Source organism: Empidonax traillii, unplaced genomic scaffold (assembly GCF_003031625.1).
Source record: "Empidonax traillii isolate 1590-97213 ecotype Southwest subspecies unplaced genomic scaffold, ASM303162v1 scaffold134:size1062425, whole genome shotgun sequence".
Lineage (NCBI taxonomy): Eukaryota > Metazoa > Chordata > Aves > Passeriformes > Tyrannidae > Empidonax > Empidonax traillii.
Window position 1 is genome coordinate 231,645 of NW_020955327.1, and position 16,246 is coordinate 247,890.

The window sequence follows — 16,246 nt, forward strand, 5'->3', positions numbered from 1 at the left end:
TAAAGCTGCAGTTACTTTTTAGAAATATTCAGCATCACCTATGGAAAAAACGTCAAAACTAAACAACTCTTAAATGTTTACATTTACTGCTGTTTACAACAGCAGATATTACATGCTACATTGCAAATAACATTTCTTTTTATATGGAAACTAGAAAACTCAATGACATGTTACTGACTGCTTGAGGTATACAGAAAGTACTTGTAACTAATAAGAGGACTTCCTGTGGACTTAGTGCACCAAGAAAAGAACAGTTTTCAACCATTAACATAAAATATATGATGGTTTTACGCATAAACCGGCTACTTTAAGTTAAATTGGAATTTCTGTAGTCTGAGTAAATGACACAAAACTTCAGTGTGAATTTCAAGGTTCATTAGCAGTCCTTCAAAAATGCAGGTGCTAAAAATCTGTTGGAAACGGTCATTAAGAAAAGAGGCAAGCTTTGAGGTGGCCTGGAGAATGTTTTTCTGGATAGCAGAAATCAAACAGGAGAACCTTCTCCTTTTTATGCCTTGATGGAATGTGATGGAAATAAGTACTAAAGCTCTTGTCTTGAAACTTCAGAACCAAACTGGAATCCTGGCCATGCTGGATGAAGAATGCCTGAGACCAGGAACTGTTACTGATGACACCTTTTTGGAAAAACTGAACCAAGTCTGTGCCACTCACCAGCATTTTGAGAGCAGGATGAGCAAGTGCTCCCGGTTCCTCAACGACACCTCCTTGCCCCACAGCTGCTTCAGGATTCAGCATTATGCTGGCAAGGTACCTGGTCAAGCAGGGACTACGTGGTGTGTGGGGGCCGCTGTGGCTGATTAAAAAATCCAGACCTGTCTTAATCTTTTCTGCCTTAAGCCTAAGATTTGGGATTTGGGCTGGAAGGTTTTCAGAAGTCATGCGATGGTTGGGGCTGGAAGGGACCTTAAAGATAATCCAGTTCCAACCCCCCTGCCATGGCAAGGGACACCTTTCACTAGACCAGGTTGATGAGAGCTCCATCCAACCTGGCCTTTAACGCTTCCAGGTTTGGGGCATCCACAGCTTCTCTGGGCAGCTCTTTCCAGTGTCTCACTACCCTCACAGTAAAAATTTCTTTGTGATCCCTGATCTAAACCTGCCCTCTGTTTGTGTAAAGGCATTACCCTTTGTCCTGTCACTATGTGCCCATGTACAAAGTCCTGCTGCTCCAGCTGAAATTCAAGGCTGGCTCTCCTTTCCTCGTGTGCTTTAGTGCTGCTGCTCTGTCTCTCTGGAAAGAAAGCATTGTATACAATGGGAAAAATTCATACAAATTTGAAGGCAACGTATTTTGGAAAACATGCTCTTTGTCACTGGACTAGCTGCAGTCCTTAGTCATGTTGTTGAGAAAGTGGAGTTTTTGTACATTTGAAGGAACTGAGTTTGACACTCTGCGTGTTTAAGCAGATGGGAGAGAGAGAGCTATACAGAGGGCTTGCCAAAGTGTTTGCTTTTTACAAAATAAGCAATATGAATGAATATGAGTCTGACAGCTTTCAATGTGTAGTTCATTATGACTTTTTATTAACGAAAATAAAAATAATTAAATTGGTAGAGTGAAGACAATTTATTTTAAAAAAATTCAAAAGGAAATGTCGGGTGAAAACTATACCTCGTCTGAATCTGCTAAAGTGATAATTTCACAACGCAAAGAATATTTGGGAATTTTTTCATTTTCCTTGGACTGCTTAATACTTTTTAATATTTTCTCAATCTTACAATTTTGAATAGCTCAACAATTTGCTCAGTCAAAATAGTTCTGGAAATATCAGACTTTCAGCCTTTGAGGCAACCAGTCATTAATTTAACATTATGTATTTACCAGGAAGATCTTGTAAATGCATATAATCTCACAGGGATTAATACATAGGTATTTCTTTGGTTGTCAGAATTCAAATTGAATTGAAAATACTCCAGTACTTTGGGAAGGACTGCACACAGATTGTGCCTTAGCAGACACTGGGGATCCTTGATTGTTACGGGCATTCTCTTACCCAGCAGAGCAGCCAGTGAATTCCTCCTATTTTGGGAGGAATGTTGTTTTTCCATCCTCATCTGAGAACATTTTGATCTAGACACTGGACAACAAAAGTTTGACCCTCCTTTTATGAAATATAAATAAGTTCATACAAACTGGTTTTATTTCAGTAGTGGCATTTACAACACCTGTCAGAACCAGAAACACGTCCTCCAAAGTAAAATGCTGCCTGAGTTCCCAGTGACCTGCTGTTGTGTAAAATATGGCTATGTCAGTGCTAGTTTTATTCTGTATTCTGTGTACATAGTACATATCTATGCAGAACTGAGAAATCATGAAGCTGAAGAATCTGTATTACCAGCCAGATGACTTGTCAAAATTAATCAAATTAGTTTCCTACCCTCAAAAATTAAAAAAAACGATAGCAATTCTGAGATCTGCATGAAGTTCCCCTGGATGCCTCTTGGGTCTTCAGCCTGCAGGTCAGACCTTTGTATTCATGCTTGTTGTTGTTGGACTGCTTTCCTGGTAGGAGCTGCTGCTGCTGCAATAGCAAGAGGTGATATTTCATATTGTGTTTCAGTTAGGCAAATAATGTAAGCATTAATAATTTGAAAGGAAAAGGCATTTTTGCTGTTGTGAGTCAAAAGAGAGAGAGAAAAGCTTTTGTCAGCCAAAAAAAAAAAAAAAAAAAAAAAAAAAAAGATTGGAGTTGGCAGGTGGTGGTATATCAGAGTTATCATGGAAGAAGAGTTTGTCCCATTTCAGAAACCAGAACTGATCAGCTCAGGGATCTGTTAGCAGTATGAGAAAATGCGTCTTTCTCAGGTAGCATGTTCGCAGAAATTTTATCCAACAAAAAGTCTTCCAAATGTCAAATTTAAAAAGGGAGCTGAAATGTCTTTTGTTTGTTTTGGATAGTGAGAAAGAGGGAGAAATTAATTTTTTGGGTCAGTTTTGAACTGGCCTATGTTATTGTTCAAAACCTGCTCTGATGAGACTCTTCTCTATTTTTCAGGTTATGTACCAGGTGGAAGGATTTGTTGATAAAAATAATGATCTTCTGTACCGTGACCTCTCCCAGGCCATGTGGAAGGCCAACCACTCTCTCATCAAGGCATTGTTCCCAGAAGGTAACCCTGCTAAGATCAATCTGAAGAGACCACCAACAGCGGGTTCACAGTTCAAGGCTTCAGTTGCTACCCTGATGAAAAATCTCCAGACAAAAAATCCAAACTATATCAGGTAAACTACCCTCTGGCGAAGCTTTGGTGAATTTTTTTTTTTTTTGTGAAGTTTAAAAAAAAAGTCTCGATGTCCAAGGATAAATGGATAAACTCTTGAAATACATGGTTTATACTCACAAGAATTGTTGTTGATGCGTACAGTGCCGCAAAGGAGTGTCCCTTTTCGTTTTCCTCTGCAGGTGCATTAAACCTAATGACAAAAAGGCTGCACACATTTTCAACGATGCGCTGGTGGGCCACCAGATCCGCTACCTCGGCCTCCTGGAGAACGTCCGGGTCAGAAGGGCGGGTTACGCGTTCAGGCAGGCGTATGAGCCTTGCCTGGAAAGGTACAAAATGCTCTGTAAGCAGACGTGGCCCCACTGGAGAGGGCCAGCCAGGTAGGTAAACAGCAGTATTCTTACCTGTCCTGAGTGAAATCGCTATCTCCCTTCCACATGTTCTGATTTTTTTTTTTTAAATGTTTTGCATACGTTGCAAAATGAATATATTGCAACCTTTACTGGTTTGGGTCTGAAAGAAAAGGTGAGAGAGAGAGAGAACAAGATACTGGAGTGGAATCAAAATTACTAGGAGTCAGGAATGATCAGGAGGGCACTTAACGTTTTTCAAAGCAATTTTCAAAGTGTAGGAGCACTCATTTCTTTGAAGGCAACCATACAGTCTTCCTCTGTCCTTTCAAAAATGAATTTACATAGTGATTGGGGAGCACTTATGAGATAATGCCTCTTGCAAATCAATTGTATTAAATATATACTTTTAAATTGCATAGTATTCACATGTGTTTTTGCAAATAATGTCTGGGGTAGGCAAGTAAGCTTCTATTAATTCTTTTTGCATGTGGCCACCAATAGGGTGATTTAAATTTCTTTCATGATAGATGAACATCTTTAGCTGCAATTTGAATCTTTAGGTTTTTAAATCTTTAGGTTATCAAGATAATGGTGGACGTGCAGCATTGATAACAATAGCATTGTAATAATCATTGCAAAGATCTGCACAATTCCTCTCTTCTTTTTTCTGTTGACATTCATAAAATGCATTTGGTAAGAGAGTGGAACACTACCATTTGTCAAACTTGTCAGTCTGTGTTTCACATTTTGACATTAGTGTGAGAGCCTTTCCTTTTTTTTTCTTTTTAAGTAAAATAATTGTAGATGTAAGAGGAAAAAATAGGCCATTGCTGATGCTGTAAAATAAAAATTGCTCTTTTTTCATCAAATTATTCTGAATCTTTGCGGTGATTATTCTTGCCTTTAGCTAAATAACCAGTGAGTAAATGAGTTAAGTTTTCAATCTTCTTATGTCAAGCACTATTTAAGGGTTTAAAATATGCTTTCCTTTCCATAAATTAAGCTGTGAATATGTAAACTAAGAAGTTTCGGCGCTGGGGGCCATGTTTGTTAAGCTCATTTACTCCTTCTTAGGGCTGGAGTAGAGGTGCTGTTTGATGAACTGGGAATCCCTGAAGAGGAATTTTCATTTGGTAGATCAAAGATATTCATCCGCAACCCAAGAACGGTAAGTGAAAAATGCCTTCTGCAAAATCCATCCCTCTCTCATGAGGACAACCTGTTATGAGCTGCATCACTCACTGCCTGGTTCCTACCGATTCTTCTACTTACAGTGCTTTGATATATCACTGCGAATGTAGCGTTTAAAAAGGAACTTTTTACTGTTAGACCCATTAAAATCGGTGTGAATCAGGACTCTACAATAGCCGTCAGCCTTAATTTACGGTAACTCTTATGCACTGAGTTGTGACAGTGTATCTGCCACAAATCTTGGTGTATCTGCTTATAGCTCTGGAGATAAATAAAATAAAATGTGTCTGAGAGGGGACTTAAATAAAGAAGAGAGTTCTCTTACAGTATCTGTGCTTATGGGTTTGGTTTTTTATATTGTCTCTTCTTTCCTGCTCTTTTTTTTTTCCGATGTCAAACAAACCCCTGAAACCCCTCACACCCAGCTCTTCAAACTAGAAGATCTGAGAAAGCAGCGGCTGGAGGACTTGGCTACTCTAATTGAAAAGATTTATAGAGGTTGGAAGTGCCGTACTCGCTTCTTGTTAATGAAAAAAAGCCAGATTGTGATTGCTTCCTGGGTCAGGAGATACGCAGTAAGATACTATCCTTACTAAACGGGGGGGTTCTTATTGTTGTTTAATGCATATAACCTTCCTAGGATATTTTTCCTTGATAAGTATGGAGAGGTGTTGAAAGAATTCAATTTTATGTTAATATTTAGGCATCAGTAATGTGAATAAAGACAAATTAGTTTCTATAGATTACAATGAAGTGTTTACATTGTGCTTGCCCTTAAAGAATTGAAAAGCTCACCAGAGTCTTTTAACTCTGGGAGAGCAGGATTTTGATTTTTGTGGCCCAGCTGGGAACAGTCTTTTTCATTCATCTAAAATGCCGTGCTGCCCGACATTTACAGTGTTTTCAAAACATATGGCTAATGTGTAAAAAATGTTCAGTAATATACATGTGCAGTTCTGTGGAATTCAGTCATTCCCAAGCCTTTTTGTATTTTTGCCTTATTTGGAACCTTTGCATTTGAGGCTCAAGAATGTTGCTTGGGAGGATCCCAGGGATTTATTTTAATTATAACTCCTAAGATTTGTAATTCAGTATCATTATTGATACAGCTCTAAAGCAATTTCAAATCTCTCTGTGGACTGCTTGTTCTGTTCCATGGACTGAACAGCCCTATTGTATGACTCTTCCATGTCTTTTTGTCAGTTACTAAATAGTATTGACTTACATGATAAAAAACCAGATTTATGTGTTTTTTAATTTGAAACCCATTCTTAAACATCTGAACTGCATTTTGTTATTGTTGAGAATAGCACAAGCATATCAGAAAGCTTGATAAAATATGGAAAAAAGTCTTAAGCTACATGTTGCAGAGTTGACAATCTGTGTTTTTCAGTTGACAGGCACTTCTGTTTGTCATCTCGAAAGCCATTAGTGTTTGGTTCACTTCTCTTGGATAATTAAAGGGAAATATAGATAATTTGGAAAAAAGTATGAATATGTGCTTTTTTACTGTAAAAACTCTTCTCTCTGAAGTTGTGTGATTGAATGCACCACTTCTACAAACCGCATCGTTACGAAATTGCATTGTGCCCATATGGATTCATTGTGAATGATCTCATGAAATCTTAATTTAAAATGGAGTTATTGCAGCTAGATTGGTGCAGCTTTAAATATAAAGAAATGAAAACAAGCACATGACCAAGCACTGTTGATTTCTTAACTGTAAAAACCTTTATTTGGTCACTGGTGAAACATGGCAGCAGTTGTCTTATTAGTTACAGGTGATGATAAAGACATTTCCTCAGCTGCTTCGTGTAGATGGGAGGCACCATTCTCCTAACCCAACATGACTGTTTGGCACTGTGCTCTGGAAGTTATCATGATTAATCCCTTGCTTAAATAAAACTTTTTGACAACTCCTTGTGCTGGAGGCTTGACTCAAGGGTTTGCAGACACTTGCCTGTCTGTCCCCTTGCAAGGCATGACAGACATCAGTCATGGCATGATTGCGGCCTAGAGTGGATTCTCTCCAGCTTGCTCACAGAGATATTCACTGTCAATGAGTGGACTGAGTGTCAAGTATAAAAGCCCTGTTACAAAGTGTGTCAGACTTAGTATTATGCTAAACACTGGACTACTGGAGAGCTGAGCCTTTTAGAAGGAAAATGTTTGCCTGTCCAGGGAATTTATTGTTCAGACTAGTGTACTTGAATAATACTTCAGCATTTCATTCAGGAATCCATGTTTTTAGTTTTTTCCTGTTCCTTAGTTATCATCAGCATCTGGTTTAATAGAATCTACGGGTAACAAGAACAGCACAAGTCTTACAAAAAGGTGGTAAAAAGCTTAGCCAACAAACCTGAGCATTTGCGACAGTTTGTGTGCTACTCTCATGGTGGGAAAGGCAAATAAAGCTGTTACTGTTAGCATTTAATCTGCATTTGTGCTGCTGACCATGAACTTAGTGTTTCTGTAAACAGAGAGTGACATTGTCCATGCAGCATTGTTGGTGTGCTTTGTTTCCCCTCGAGTTGGACACAGAATCTGCTCTTTGATCTGCTCGGTCAAAAGTTGTTCGCTTTTTACGTTTATGCTGAAGCATATTGTGAAATGTTAGTAGTGAAAGGTTTACTATGCAGTATTCTGCAGTTGCAATATTCTGTTCTAAGCATCACGTATTTATTTCCAATACAGCAACAAAAAAGGTATCAGAAGATAAAGAGTTCAGCTATCATAGTACAGTCCTACATCAGAGGATGGAAGGTGAGTTTCCTGTTACTGCAGCTGTCTCTGTGTGATGGGGTAAGGAGCAGGTCAGAAAACACATTCCAAGTGCTCTGAGTCTCCTGCCTTTTGTGCCTTCTGTCCATGGAGCTGTGGCTGTGCTGTAGCCATTGTTAAGCGCTCGTATTTGCTCTAGAGGAGGTGAGTTTGGGACATCTGCATATGCTGCCTGGGCTATAAATCCCTGCAAACAGTGGAAGTGGAATTCTGGGACCGCACGAAACTACTGGGTTACCCTTGAGGCATCTTCTGCCAAAGAATTTAGAGAGAGGAGGCCTCTTTACAGGGGCTTGAGTGTGAATAAGTGAGTCTGGTGATCAGAGCTCACGTAGGTACATGCTAATCAGGCAGCCTAGCAGCTCCAAAGCAGGATTCTCTGGGACTCTGCCACTGGCTTATGCAAACATAGCATTGGAATGATTTGGTAAGTAATAAGTTGTGATTGACAGTTATTTTACAGTTAACAGGATTCTCAGAGAATAAAAAAAAGTTAAAAGCAGGCTTTAAATAAAGAGTTTGGATTGCCTGGGCAGCATGTTACTTGGGTTAAGTCTTCAATTCTCCTCTGTCTGCTAAGAGGAGGAGTGAAAATGTTGAACAAGTAGTTATTCACTATTGGCTTGTCCTCTGATTCAATTTGCTATAACTTTGCTTCTTCTCTGAGAGGTTTGTACTTTGTGAAGGGATAATCCTGCAGCCACTGTAGAGATTTAAGAAGTGATGCTTTAAAAAGGGGTAAAAATGAGGTTAACAGCTCACATGAAAGCAGCTGTAGTGCTCAAAGCAACCATTGCTGTCCAGCTTCAGAAAAAATGACCCTGGGCTCCTCTGTTTTCTTATTAACTTTTCTCCACCCTGCTAAAGGTGTCTGTCCCCTCTATTTAAGGAAGAGAGAACTGCCTGTAGTTCTGGAGCCAGTTCCCTTCCCGTCAGACAGGGAAGGGGCTGCAGTTACCAGCTATTGGTGTAAACAGCCCTCTTCTGCCCGGAAGGCTTTAAAGTTTGCCAGCAATAAGCTAACGTAATTTGATTTTGCTATTTTTCTTGATTTTCACTTTGTCTTTATTATTTTGTTTAAATGAGTTAAAAATATCTTCTCGGCCTTTCTATTGATGTGCTGTCTTTTCCCATGAGTGTTATTTGAAGAAAACTGGGTTAAAAGCATCATCTTGAGTTATGGCTTTCTGTTTGCCATTGGAGAACAAGCTCTTTTGCAGTAGCATTACTGTGCATGGAAAGCCTGGTATGACAGCAGCCTTTAGTGTGACCTAAAGCCAACCGATTTACTTGTGATTTATTCTTTATCGCAGTCTAAATGGGTAAGACGTTTACTGTGTGGAGAAAAAGTATTGTTGCCGTTGTGCAAACAGACATATGGATATCTCAAATAATGCAGCAAATCTGGGAGAAAACTGAACATCGAAATAAGACGCCCTGAAATGCCAGTCCCAAGCTCTCTCACGTGCACAGAATCCTCACTGGAGCAGCAAACGTTAGGCTGTGTGCCATTTGTGAATATATTTGTTTGAGGGATCGGAGGCATTGTTTTTTGGTTTTGCCTAGATTTGCAGGTTGCAGTGCCTTCGTTTAAAATCATAAAAATCAGTTAGTAAAATAATGTTTTCAATTGCCTACAGGCTCGGAAACTTCTTCGGGAACTTAAGCATCTGAAGCGTTGTAATGAGGCTGCCACTGTAATTGCCGCTTATTGGCACGGTACCCAGGTAAGAACAGGGCAATAAATTGTGCCCTTAAAGATCGCTGTATGGAATGAAGAAGACCCGTCAGGATAGTTGTCTGTGAATATTTGCAGTGGCCTAAACTGCTCTTACTGCTTATACTGGTCTTTTTTTTTTATTTTTTTAGTTTCTCTCCGCTGCTAACACGTTTTAGCTACTGCAGCCTGGGAAGCCGGGACACGCTTTAATATTTGCTGTTTGTAGTGACTGGTTTCTTTCTTTCTTCCTTGCACCAGTGGGAACTTGCAGTAACCTTTTCTCTCCTAAGCTTTTCTATATCCTATTTTCAAATGCATCACAGGCACGAGGGGAACTGAGACGACTGAAAGAGGAGGCTAGAAATAAACATGCTATTGCTGTTATTTGGGCTTGCTGGCTTGGATATAAGGTACTTCATGCACATATCACATGCCACCCTTCATTACCCAACAATATCAACATTTAATTAGTGCTAAATAGTAAAAATTAATGGCTAATACAATTCACTCTTAAATAATAGAGCATGATCATCGATTCCTTCCATTTCCATTCATGCCACCCTTAATAAATCTAACAGCGTTCTGTATGCCGGGTTTTTTTGTAGAGTAGGAAATTCTTTGCATGGCAACCAAGTAAAGATTTGCACTAACAAGCCATTAGGCTAGATTAAAAATGACTAGACTACAGTATTCTCGAATTAGGGAATGCATTTAACTACATGTGAATATGCAAAGCATGATCTGTGGGGGGAGAGAAGGTCGGGGTTTTTTGGTGTCTTCCCCCCCAACCCCCAACAAGTGCTTTCACTGACACTGTGTTAGTGATCCAGTTGAGATTTTCACCAGGCTGTATAATCTGCACCATGGACAGTCTTCGTCTGCAAGTTCAAAACAATGCTGGTTTTTTAAATTTTAGTGCTAATTGGTTTAATTGATTATCTGGCTGTGATTTGAACCAGTAAGAAAATTTCAGTAAGTACAAGTAAAGCACAATTTTATGAGCTGATCTTTTAGCAGAAAATTATGTTAGTTTGCAATTCTAAACTTACAGCCCTAGAAAAATCCCAGGAATTCCAGCATCAGCTGTTTGTTTTCAGAAGCAAAGTCCCACTGAAAGATTCTTGCTAATCCCCAGCCTGTAGTTGTGGGTTATGTGAACATTTGAAATGCTGCTCACTAGAGGTCAAAAATGTATTGGTTTCAATTAGTAAATTCCTAATTTAGTTAAAAACTGTATTCAGTAAATACATTACATTTAAACATTTTTCAGTTATTATTTAGGTTTGGGGGGCAGATGTCAGAACACCTTGCCAGCTAGAAGGAGAAATATACTGAAATTACATCTGGAGTATAATGCTGAGTTTGACCTTGGCTATTTTGATATAAAACTATTAGATTTCTTGTGAAATGGCAACCCTGGGAATCCAAACAAGCATGTACAAAATTTCCTTCATACTAGAGAGTCTTTGGAACTTTTCAGTTCTAGCTTGATATTTAGGTAATTATACAATTCAACAGATGCACAGTTTCCTCTGCATTCGTTTAAGCACAATACATTGAGAATTTATTTTTAATCAGAGTTCCTTTCCCCAAAAAATCACTCAGTACTGCAGAACTGATATTTATTTTTCTAGGTTTAAGATGTTCTTTAGAATTAAAAGACACCTCCAGATAGTGGATGCAATAGTGTTAACTGTGTTAAAGCTCTTCATTTAAATGTTTAGTAGATTTGGACAATTTTTAACATGGCTTTAGTAGTTATTTTTATCAATGGGCTCACAGGAATTTAATGAAAAATTGTTTCCTTGTTCCTTAAATATAAATAGTTGGAATATAATAATATATATATCAAAAGATGATAATCTGAATTGAATCAATATTTGGAAAAGAATTACAGTCTCTGATAAGAGAGACAACTTTTTATTGGTGTGATGCTTTATTTTTTCCCAGAAGAGTATAGGGAACAAAAGTTTCTAGAAGTTATCATCAGAAATCACTTGCTTTACAGATAAAAATCAAAAAAAAACAACCAAAAAAACCCAAGAGTGAGCCTCAAGTACTCCGTTCCCTTCCTTTCCACAAGATAGGCAAATCGTTAGCTCTGCATTGTTCTTGCTTTTACACTGCTGTGTAGCAGGAGCTTTTCTTCCCAGCAGATGAGTGAAAATGTAATCTGAGAGTCTACATCTCACACACATTAACCTCTCCAGCTGCATCAGAAGAGCGTGGCAGGCACAGGCTGGTACTGCTGCTGCCCAAGTCTGATAACTTATACCTTGACAAGTGCAGATAGATGGCGAGAGCTGCTGTAACTGAGCCTCTAGTACTGGAACTCTTCATTTTACTTGAACATTGTCATCAGATAGTACTGGTATCTCCTAAAATGCAACATTCTGTTAGGTTGCCCACACATGCCTCTGTGGTTAAAATAGTTTGCAAATTGCTTTCCTAAAATGGAATGATTGACGAAAGGTAGGTATAGGTGCCTGCCTCTTTGTACATGAGGAATGCACTCGGTTTGGGGGCTTCTACCCCTGGCAAACATCGTTTACCAGGCTAGAGGATTATTTTTTTTTAAAAAAAACATAAAGGTTAAAATAAAAAATAACCTCCGGAATAAAAGCCCTCATTACATCGCTGGAAAGTCATCATGACATACATGGTTTCAGAGCTGATTCTGTTCTGCCCAGGCACTTGCCAGTGAAAGAACTGACTATGGGAGGGAGATTTTAGTAAGTCTTGATTTTCACACACATGATTTTGACCATGAAACTGCAGGCAAAACTCTCCAATCAGAATCAAGCTATGGGATCCTTACCACTGATTGGGAGTTGGAAAGAGGAGGGAAAAGGAACGCTGATAGTAACAGGTCTGACAAAACTCTTACCTGTACACGCCACTTAAACAGCGGCGGAAGCTTTTTTGACCTTCTACGTGGCTTCACACCAATTCACACTGACACCTTGGGTGTTAAAGATTTAAATGCTGTTCTTCCATCCTTTTGTCCCTCGGTTGTAAGTTGGCTGTTTTGTTTGGGAGAGGCCGTTTCCTGGTTGATGTGCTACCTGCATCGGGCTGTGTCTTTTGTTCACTATCCAAACCTTTTAGGCTCGAAGGGAATTGAAACGCTTGAAGGAGGAGGCTAGGCGTAAGCATGCTGTTGCAGTCATTTGGGCTTACTGGCTTGGACTGAAGGTACTTTCTCGAACACTCCCATCTGTCAACATGAACTCAATAAAGCGTGGCATCTTACTAACTCGAGCAGTTGTGTGGGCTCACGAGTAGGGATGTGGGGTTTTTTAACAGAATTACATTGTTTTGTTTTGTCATGGACAGTTGCTGAAAAATTCATAAGCTGAAGATGCCTCATTTACAGCAGCATTTGGGCATCGGAACTGTAGTTTTCAAGTGAAAGACAAATGTCAGATTAAAGGACCCTATTACAGTTGTTGAGTTAAAAAACCTGACCTACGTTGGCAAAGGTCCTATCTGTAAAGATTACAAGGATGTATTTTCTTATTGTGACCTGTGCTTGTTTGAAAGGGAAGTAGGGTGGAGATTTCTGACTTCTCACTGCTGTTCACATTATTCCCCTGACCCCCATGTCGAGGGCACAGTGTAAAGCTAATGAAAGGTGCTGTTGCATCCAGCAGCCTTTTTAGGGCGTGGCATTGGAAGCACTTACCTATGGCTTGTGACAACCATGAATTCCCAGAAAAAAATGAGATGTACAAAAGTCTTCTGTTTTCCACCCCTTGCTTTCAAGGACTGGTTGGCAAAAGAAAACACATCTGTAATCTGGAAAAATGTAGTTCTGCTCTGTAAATAGACTGTGAAAATGGCATCTTGAGAGGTTTCAGGTCTGTGCCCAAGTGATTTACATAACACAGTTTTACAGATGCAGTCCTGAAGAGCTGCAGAAATCTGAATCAGTTTTTTTTGGCTGGGAGTGCCTTCTGCTAATAGGGATATTGTAGACTACAGAAGTATAAAAGGAAGAATTTATTTGATAATGCAGAGGAAAGTTCAGCTCTCATATTCTCATATTCATCCGAACAATGATGAAATGGGAAAAACAGTTAGAGAACATATAATTATATATAATACATGTTAATTTGTATTAAAAAAAAAAGAAAGTACAATACATACATGGAAACCAGAGCTGGGAAATACAAAGGAGCCATTTTAAGAAGTCGTTCTGCAGATCAGAATCACACTTTCACAGTTCAGGTACTACTGCCAAAGTGGGTCTGGTTTTATGATTTTAAAACAAGAATATGTCTCTCCTGAGAACTCAGAGGCCGTTTTATATCAAACAGCAACATTTAAATGAAAACTGATGAATGCAAAACATTTAAGGAACATTAGAGCAGGAATATGTTTCTGCCTGTCTGTGGTGTGGTTTTCAGTGCATTTGTTAAATAACATAAGTGGCATTTCCAATTTCTGTCTCACCTGAAATACGCAGATTTTTCTGAATACAGCCATAGTCTGTCATTCCAGTACATCACTGTTACCACACGTAATTTGATGGCAAAGTATTTTCACCCATGACATATAAAGCTGAAGATTTAAAGCCGATACAAATGATCGAGATTAAATCATGAATTATTGAGGATTCGGGGGCTTTTTGGTTTGGTTTTTAATTGTATGATAAGTAGATTTTAATAGCATTTGTGGTAGTTGGCAGATTTAGGCTTTTCTGGAGCAGCTTGCATTTCTCAGTGCTTGCTTTGCAGCTTCCTTGCAGCGCCAGTAGGATGTGTGGGTGTATATTAGTCCCTTTGTTCCAAATTAATTTGCACACCTTGCAGCTTACAAAGAATAATATAAAGCAAGATCATTAAAGAGGGGCTGTGGGAACATGGTGAGATTTGGAATGATTGTGGTTGGAGTGGCTTTGAGTGTGTTAATTTCCATCCCTGAATAAGTAATAAAGTATGTGCACTAATTACAGAGAACTAAACCTGGCAGTAAATGAGTGAATGAGAACTCTAATAATTTTTCTTATAAATAAAGGAGGAAAAAGTTCTGTGCTCAATTTGCATAGAACGATGACAGCTGAATGCTGCCAGTTTTGTTGATGCACCTTAATGCATAATCAAGCAAAACCTGCTTATCTGGGGGGTGTTTTTAATCCCAAAATGGTGACAGATTCTTGCTTTCCAAATGCTGGCTTATTTTAAAATGCATGACAGTCATCATCTGGTGGAAGGGGTGCCAGAGTAAGCCAAGGAAATTCTCTTCTATTAGTTGATGTGGGGTTTTATTCTATTGGTTTCCCTTTATTTTCTGGTTACAGAGAATCCAGCAACACACAGTGAGTTAGCTAAAACCACTAAATGTTGCTGTGGGGTGAATTATGCAAAGCCACAATGTTTTCCCTGGGTTTTGCCCAAAACTCATAATAGGTGTGTTGCAGGCTGTGCCAAAGTTTGAAAAAGAGAGTTGGGGGATGTTTCAGTTGCCTTGATGTGAACCTGGACATCACATAAAACTGCAAACCTGTCGGGCTCTCTCAAATTGCCTTCTCTGAATTTCGATGTATGCTAATCAGCACTGGTAGAAATACAAGGGGTAAAACAAGCCTGCCTTTCCAAGCATATATTAAAAATTAGTATCATCTGCAAAAATTATTGATCGCTTTTTAAATTTTTTTTTTTAAATAAATTTTAGGAGCAAATACCAAGTTTGCTGACATCGAGCAACCTTTGTGTTGATTCTCTGCTCTCATCGAGCACCAAAATCTTATTTTTGTTTTGGAATGAAGACTGCTTGTGTGAAAAAAGCTTTTTCTTGCAGAAGTCTGCTCTGATAAAAAAAAATTCTTTTTTTATTTTAGAAAAGTCTGTGTATTAAGAATCTTAAAGGTGAAAAATCAGAAAAGTTCACTACTTAACCCTGTAATTAACATCAAATCAGTGTCACTTTGGACACAAGAAAATTATATCACTGAATGTACCTCACTTTTTTCAGTCCAACTTTATGCAAAAGCCTATTGAAAATGGATTAATACTGTGAATTCAACAATATTTGAATCACTTACCTTTTTGGAGGGAAGTATTTCAAATTCCTCATTAAATTTGCAAATAACTGAACTCAGGTCAGCCGAGGTGTCTTTCAGACTTCTTGGTCCGTGGTCTGTTTCATACATTTTAATCCAGGTAATGTTCCTATTTCAGAGAACCTTTTGCATGTATTTATGCTTGTTTTCGTATTTTCTGTCATAGACCTTTATAAAAGAGTATACCTGTGCAAACAAATCCATTCTTTGTATTCACTTTGAGGGTTTGTTTAACTTTCCAGGTCCGTAGAGAGTACAGGAAATTCTTCAGAGCCAATGCTGGAAGAAAAATTTATGAATTTACCCTTCAGAGACTTGTATGTATATATCCATACGAAGCACGTGTACATTTTCTGTGTATTAAGTTTTTTATTTTCTATCAAATGTAACAGCTGTGTTATGGCCTTGATAGTCTTCATAAGGAAATATTCAAGCTAAGCATATGGAAAACTGACAAATTAATATTCTGACATTGTAAAGAAAGGATAGTGATAGTATTTGTAGGTGTAAGAACGGTGCTAAGTATTTGCCATACTTCCCTGATATCTAAATCTGCATTTCTCAATATACCTGGCTTTTTAAATCCATATTCAGGTTTATGAGAGCTGAGAGTTGCAGTTTGGTAACTGTGCTTTTTAATCACAGAGCATCTGCTTTTCTTTCTATATTTCAATAACTTTGATATTTGAGCATTTTTAAAACATCTTGCTTCAATTTTATCACAGATGCAAAAATACTTCCTGGAAATGAAGAAAAAGATGCCTTCTTTATCACCAATAGATAAAAACTGGCCTGCAAGGCCTTACCTTTTCTTGGATTCAACTCACAAGGAACTAAAGAGGATTTTCCATTTGTGGAGGGTAGGACACATTCTGGTCCAGTCTATACAGA

At 38.5% G+C, this 16,246-nt stretch overlaps 1 protein-coding gene across 6 annotated transcripts in view; it reads left to right on the forward strand.

Moving 5' to 3' along the window:
• MYO1B (myosin IB) overlaps positions 1–16,246 on the forward strand; it is a 113,747-nt gene that overhangs the window by 83,948 nt on the left and 13,553 nt on the right. For 2 of the 6 annotated variants that reach the window (XM_027883757.1, XM_027883756.1), the window contains 11 exons: positions 568–768; positions 3,018–3,244; positions 3,426–3,626; positions 4,674–4,767; positions 5,216–5,365; positions 7,485–7,553; positions 9,212–9,298; positions 9,615–9,701; positions 12,400–12,486; positions 15,598–15,672; positions 16,081–16,224. In XM_027883757.1, coding sequence (XP_027739558.1) covers positions 568–768; positions 3,018–3,244; positions 3,426–3,626; positions 4,674–4,767; positions 5,216–5,365; positions 7,485–7,553; positions 9,212–9,298; positions 9,615–9,701; positions 12,400–12,486; positions 15,598–15,672; positions 16,081–16,224 — 1,422 coding nt within the window. The remainder of the gene's footprint in view (positions 1–567; positions 769–3,017; positions 3,245–3,425; positions 3,627–4,673; positions 4,768–5,215; positions 5,366–7,484; positions 7,554–9,211; positions 9,299–9,614; positions 9,702–12,399; positions 12,487–15,597; positions 15,673–16,080; positions 16,225–16,246) is intronic. The other 4 variants (XM_027883759.1, XM_027883760.1, XM_027883758.1 and 1 more) reach the window with 4 other exon arrangements.